Genomic DNA, 6974 nt, shown 5'->3' on the forward strand with positions numbered 1-6974 from the left:
CCTAGCTAAGCCGCGGATATTGGTGGTTGTGACGGAATGACACGGAAACGAAGCATCATAGACGGTTATGGCACTGGCTGGTACGCCCAATATCACCCAAGGAGTTTCACGAACCCCGCCATTACCTCATGCAGCTCTCCCCTACCATATTTTGCGCTCTAGAGACACAATCCTTAATAGTTTAACAAAAAACCTCAATTATCGTTCAAAAATATCGTCTTTATACGCTGTAAGTGAGTCTTGTCCCCTATCTATCCTTTCTGTTTCGGTGACTATGGCCAATGACCAGAACTGTCGCCCGCTCTCCGCGATAGGGTCGTCATAACCCCCACCATTAGCGGGGCAATAATCAACAAGTTGTCTCCACACAACCTCCTCCTCCCCTCCTTTGCTCCATCATACAAAACAAAAGTTTCCTGCAGCTCAACACTTTCTCAAGAAGCTGACTTTTTTCTGTCTCCTACAAAGATTTTATGATCGTAAAGCCTCAATTTACAACAAACTACTTCGCAAACATGGGTTGCCAAGACGTCCTCACCCGCAAGACTGGTGTCATCGTTGGCGATGATGTCCTGAAGCTTTTCAACTACGCTCAGGAGCACAACTTTGCGATCCCCGCCATCGTGAGTATTCACTGCTGTTTCTGTTACCAAGAAACATGCTGACACAGACAGAACGTCACCTCCTCCTCCACCGTCGTTGCCGCTCTTGAGGCTGCCCGCGACCAGAAGGCCCCCATCATCCTGCAGATGTCCCAGGGTGGCGCCGCATACTTCGCCGGAAAGGTATGGATACCCAGAATCAGACCTCGCATGAACCATTCTGACTGATGCGCCAACAGGGCGTTGCCAATGGAAAGCAGGAGGCCTCCATCGCCGGTGGCATTGCTGGTGCCCACTACATCCGCGCCATTGCCCCATCATACGGTATCCCAGTCATACTGCACACCGATCACTGCGCCAAGAAGCTCCTGCCATGGTTGGATGGCCTTCTTGACGCTGATGAGGCCTACTTCAAGGAGAAGGGCGAGCCGCTTTTCTCTTCCCACATGATCGATCTTTCCGAGGAGGAGGTTGATTACAACATCAAGACCACCGCCGCCTACCTGAAGCGCGCTGCCCCAATGAAGCAGTGGCTCGAGATGGTGAGTTATCTCGCGCCCACTTTCTTAAATGGAGATTCTAACGTCACTTCAGGAAATCGGTATCACCGGTGGTGAGGAGGACGGAGTCAACAACGAGGATGTTGACAACAACTCCCTGTACACCCAGCCCGAGGACATCCTTGCCATCTACCAGGCCCTCTCCCCCATCTCCCCATTCTTCTCCATCGCCGCCGGCTTCGGTAACGTCCACGGTGTCTACAAGCCCGGTAACGTCAAGCTCCACCCAGAGCTCCTCGGCAAGCACCAGAAGTACGTCCAGGACGCCATCGGAGCCAAGGAGGACAAGCCCGTCTTCCTCGTCTTCCACGGTGGATCCGGATCCGCCAAGAAGGAGTTCACCGACGCTATCAGCTACGGTGTCGTCAAGGTCAACCTCGATACCGATCTCCAGTACGCTTACCTCACCGGTATCAGAGACTACGTCCTCTCCAAGAAGGACTACATCATGCAGCAGGTCGGCAACCCCGATGGAGATGATAAGCCAAACAAGAAGTACTTCGACCCAAGAGGTATAATTTCCCCTTCCCAGAAACATGTTGCAGGTTGCAGGCCACTAACACAATGTAGTCTGGGTTCGCGAGGGCGAGAAGACCATGTCCGCGCGCCTGACTGAGGGCCTCAAGGACTTCAACACCAGCAACCAGTTGTAAGCGCCTAGTCGCAACGTCGATTTACAAGGCTTTTGAGTATGTTTTTAAGTGGCTGTGGGGAGTGATTATGGAGCATGATGGCGTGGCAGATTTAAAAGATTGAAACAAGCCGGCCGGTGGGCGCAATGTATCAATGCTTCTGAAACTCTTTTACGTTTAGATCCGTGATGTGAGAGTGAACAAATGCCATGGCTGACTACTGTAGCTACTGGGTCTAGAACCATGCTGTGCTACTAACATTCCAATATTCGATAGCCCAGCTGCCTTTTTCTTATTCGTAAAATTTCCAGAAAGGGTCAGAAGTTGTAGAGTAGCAAAGGGGAGATAGACTACAAGCCACGCACGCCACGCAAGCCCCAAGCCGAATCGCCCCTTTCTTACCCCATGGATTCCCTAACAAATCAAATCCCGGCTTTACAAAAATAATTGTTCGACGCGGCGTCATGCTACTACGGTCCGAATTTACGTAGTCAGTCCGGTGCCGCGATGGCGGACGGCGGGAAAACGAGGCGGGGTACGGGCACACCACTCACTAGAGTGATTGATGAACCACAAAATGACGTCTTGAGTGGTGGGAGGAGGTGGGAAAGTGGGCTATTACCAGAAATGGCACACGACAGACTGCAACGACAGCCACTCCACTCCGTTACTCCTAAACTTGGACAACGCCCTTTTTTGTACTCTTACAACTCATCACTGTTCATTGCAAGCAAAACACCGTCAATTCGGGATATTTCGCATCTTTGTTACGAGTTGCTGCTGTGACAGAAGAAGGGGGGCTTTTTATTTTTTGGTGCGACTTGCATTAGCTGATCCGATCGCACAACACGACGAGTCTTTGGGATAGAGCAGAACGCAGAGCAGCGAAGCAGTTCACCACCGCATCGCCATGGCTGAATCTGAAGGAGGAGGAGTCCCGCAGGGCCAGAAGCAGGGATGGTCCTCTTTTATCAAGGTACGCTCTCATCAACCCCCGTCCCCCTCATTTCACCCCGCACACTCAATCCCCATGGTCGCGTGCTGATTTGGCGGGTTGCATGTAGTCGATGGCGAACTTCTCGGGCGACCTGTGCTCGCTGACCGCACCGCCGTTCATCCTCTCTTCGACCTCTCTGACGGAGTTCTCGTCCTACTGGGCTGAGCACCCGTCCATCTTCGTCGCCCCGGCCGCGGAGAAGGACCCGCAGAAGCGCGCGCTGCTTGTGCTTAAGTGGTTCCTCAGCACCCTCAAGCAGCAGTACGCCAGCCGCAGCGACAAGTACGGTAATGAGAAGAAGCCGCTCAACCCGTTCCTCGGAGAGCTGTTTCTGGGGAAGTGGGTCGATGCTGCTGGCACGACGGAGCTCGTGTCGGAGCAAGTTAGGTATGTGGTCTATTTTCATGAATGATGATTAAATGGCTAACTGTGCTGGTAGCCATCACCCGCCGGTGACAGCGTACTCGATCTATAACAAGGAGAAGGGCGTCCATCTCCAAGGTTACAATGCGCAAAAAGCCTCATTCGCACGCACCATCCATGTCAAGCAGATCGGGCACGCCGTCTACTCCATCCCTGCCTTCGACGAGACCTACCTAATCACGCTACCCAACCTACACATCGAGGGCCTTATCTTTGGCGCCCCCTTCGTCGAGCTCAACGACAAGGCCTACATCACCAGCTCCTCAGGCTTCACCGCCAAAATCGACTACTCCGGCCGCGGCTGGGTATCCGGCAAGAAGAACAGCTTCACCGCCACGCTCTACCCGACCGGCAAGGAGAGCTCCATCCTCTACACCGTCACGGGGCAGTGGAACAAGACGTTTGAAGTCCGCGAGGGCAAGAAGGGTGCCGTGATCGATGACTACGACGCCGAGGCCTCCGCGCCCACACCCCTCACCATCGCCCATCTCGAGCAGCAAGACCCGATGGAGTCGCGGCGCGCGTGGTCCAAGGTCGCGGCTGGGATTGCAGCGGGCGATATGGACGTTACGGGGGCGGAGAAGAGCAAGCTTGAGAATGAGCAGCGCGCGCTGAGGGCGAAGGAGAAGGAGGACGGGTCGGAGTGGGCGCGCAGGTACTTCACGCGTGTTGAGAGCGATAAGTTGCTCGAGGCGCTGGCGCCGAAGATTGGACTGCTGGTGGAGGATGATAAGACGGGGGGGGTTTGGAGGTTTGATGAGAAGAAGGCGGCGGCGGAGGCGGAGAAGAAGAATTAGATGCCGGGAGTGGGGGCATCTTTGATGGAACATATTGGTGGTCATAGTAATTGTTGCCTTCGTTGGCATATAGGGAGCATTTTGGCCTATGCGACACCGCGATATGCTGGTGGGCGAGGAATCCATCTTGTGGGGGGTAGTAACAAAACAATAGACAAAGCAAAGCTCGCGATCGCAAATATGGAAGGAGATATATTTTGGTTCTTTTTAGCTTTGAAGATGCAATAAATCACTTACATACACTATGCATGGTCCCTTGCTTCACCGCCAAACCTGGATGTTAGGATCCGTTCTGTATATGTTTATTTTTTACCGTGACATGAGACCTCATTATAAGGACTGTCTATTATGATGACATACCTAATCCAACAAGCATCCTTATATCCAGATTTAAGTAGAAAATCATCGCGCACGTCCTTGACCACTATACAGTCCTTATGTGGGTCACGACGTGCTGACCGCATCGCCAGCAAGGGAGCTTGGACACTCGGTCTCCAATCCAAACAAACATCCCTACCGCCTCACCCACGCGCCTAACCACAACGCTTCACCACACACCGCATTTTGCTCACGCCGCATCTTGCTTCCTCCACGGCCTCCGAGTACCTCCAGCAATCTACCTCACCTATTCTTAATCCCCATCCTCGGTCCCAGCACCACCGCGCGCGTCCGCCCAACACCACCACCCTAGCTACAGCAACCGCGCCCGACAAAGCATGCGCCCCCCATAATCCCACCACCCAAGGCGCGAAAAAAAGATAGATAATGACGAGTACACGCCCCGATGGCCCCCTGCGACGCGCAGACCAACCTTTCTTTGCGGCGCGGAAGCGCGAGCCGAAATACTTCGCTCTCGACACCGCCGCTGCTTCCACGGCGACCGGCGCGCCCAGCGCGCCCACGACTACGACTACAACTATGACTACAAACACGAACCTAGCAGGGGCCTCGAATACACACGCGCGCGCCCAGAGCTATGCCGAACCCGCGACGACGCTACGAGGCGCATGGGAGCGTGCTGCCCTCGAAGACGGAGTGGTGGAGGGGAGTCCGAGTCCTGCTGCGAGGCGGCGGAGTGGTCCAACTGCCATACCAAGAGCTGTGACGAATACAGCAGAGCAGGGTCGGCGCGATAGGGATAAAGACGGGCGGAGTCTTGATCTCTGGCGGCGGAGCGCGGGGAGTCCTGCTGTGGGAGGAGGGAGTACGACTGGGAGCGAGAGCGGGAGCTTGACGGGCACGGATGAGGGGGATGAGTTTGATAGGAAGATGGGGAGGTTTGCGAGGGATGAGGAGAGGGTGAGGAAGTTGGTGGGGGGGGATGGGATTTTTGGGAGGAGGGGTGCTAGTGCCGGGGGGGGGGTGACGGGGACGGTGGAGGAGAAGGAGCCGGGGGTGAGGATACCGGCGCAGTGGGGGAGGAGGGCGAGGAAGTCGGATAAGTGGATGCAGAGGATTGTGTCGCCGGAGTCGTCGGGGGAGGTTGATGCGCCGCTAAAGAAGGAAGGGCGAGACACCATAAACTGGGCGGAACCGGCTGCGGATACACCACTGACGACTGTGGAGGGCGAGGCCGGACAGCAACAGTTGACGCCGCCGCGGTCAAGGCATGCATCGGTACAGCCTGAGAAATCGGCAGTGTGGGATGCGGAATTGGATTTTACGGCTACGTCTTTGATGGGGGGCGAGAGCCCGCAGTTAAGGATACGGAATACGAAGCTTGATGAGGTGAGGGCGAGGGAGACGGAGGCGATGAGTAGGCATGCGGTTGCGACGGCACGGTTGGAGGAGATTAGAGAGAGGCTTTCGGAGGAGAGGTCGATTTCGCCGCAGGTGGAGAAGGCGGCAGTGAGGGAGCCTACGAGGATTCCGTCGCCGGTGGTGAGGAATCCCGCTTATAGGTGGACGTCTACTGAGTCGTTTGAGATTGTGGAAAGCGGGAAGTCATTGGAGGCCGGCCCGGCGACGGAGCGTTTGTTTGGAGAGATCAAAGGCGCGAAGACGGAGCCGAAAGAAATCCAACGTGGTAGGAGATCGCGGTCTCGGGAACGACCTGCGGTATCTAGAGCGTCGCCGTCGCGGGCCACGCTGGATGACCCCGACCAGTTCCACGAGAAGACAATCCTCGAGGAAGAAGGCGAACAAATCCCTGGGACTCCCATCATCATATTCCGGAATACGGAGAGGCCACAAGATGGCCACAAGCGCGAAGACTCCTACGACACCCTCCGCCGGCTCGCCGCAATAAGCAGCCCAAACCCAAGCCCCATCCCCTTAAAATCTGAAGAAAACCAGCCGCCAGAGGACACGCGACGACGCCGGCCCGTTTCTCAAGCACCAGAGGAAAAGCGACATAGCCGCTCAAGCAGTCTGACGAAATCAGACATTGACCCCGAGGAGCGCATCGCGGCGGAGAAAGACCTCTTTGAGATCCCGGATAGCAAGTCGGAGAGGAACTCTATGCGCGAACCGTCGCCTGGAGATGAGGATGAGCTACCCGAGCAGGAGACGCCGCGGCCGAAGCAGAAACAGAACCCCCTTACTATGGCTACACCCGTCGTAACGGGAGCCTTCATTGAGACGCCCGCACCCACAGTGCGGCACTCCAGGATCCGGCCCCCCTCCCCCGCGCTGGAGAGAGTAAATCCCAAACCCAATTCGAAATCCGACACAAAACCCTCACAACCCACCCAACCCCAATCCAAAGCACCCTCGCGCCCGCGCCGCTCCTCATCCACCTCCTCTCGCTCCCCCTCCCGCTCACGCAACCCCTCCGCCTCTGAACCATCCGCTCAAAACCCCCAAATCGAGCGCCTCAAACCCGCCCCGCGCGCCCCTCGCCCACGCCTCACCAACTCCGCCCCTCCACCGTCCGCAGCCGCAGACCTCCTCCGCATCCAGCACGAAGCTGCCATAGAAGACAGCACGCTCGACGACCTCGCGGACCTGCTGTCTTCCTCCCC

General features: G+C 56.1%; 2 protein-coding genes across 2 annotated transcripts; both read left to right on the plus strand.

Annotated features, from left to right (window-relative positions):
• Window positions 1-214: 214 nt before the first annotated feature.
• FBA1 (Fructose-bisphosphate aldolase 1) lies at window positions 215-2066 on the plus strand. Its single transcript, XM_024464719.1, has 5 exons — window positions 215-623; window positions 675-785; window positions 842-1144; window positions 1197-1674; window positions 1733-2066. Exons 1-5 carry the CDS (start codon window positions 474-476, stop codon window positions 1813-1815), a joined length of 1125 nt encoding a protein of 374 aa, XP_024327471.1. The 5' UTR covers window positions 215-473; the 3' UTR covers window positions 1816-2066.
• Window positions 2067-2350: 284 nt separating this feature from the next.
• KES1 (Oxysterol binding protein) lies at window positions 2351-4251 on the plus strand. The gene is made up of 3 exons (XM_024464720.1): window positions 2351-2770; window positions 2859-3178; window positions 3231-4251. Exons 1-3 carry the CDS (start codon window positions 2705-2707, stop codon window positions 4009-4011), a joined length of 1167 nt encoding a protein of 388 aa, XP_024327470.1. The 5' UTR covers window positions 2351-2704; the 3' UTR covers window positions 4012-4251.
• Window positions 4252-6974: the final 2723 nt, after the last annotated feature.

Source organism: Pseudogymnoascus destructans (assembly GCF_001641265.1).
Source record: "Pseudogymnoascus destructans isolate 20631-21 unplaced genomic scaffold scaffold_2, whole genome shotgun sequence".
Lineage (NCBI taxonomy): Eukaryota > Fungi > Ascomycota > Leotiomycetes > Thelebolales > Thelebolaceae > Pseudogymnoascus > Pseudogymnoascus destructans.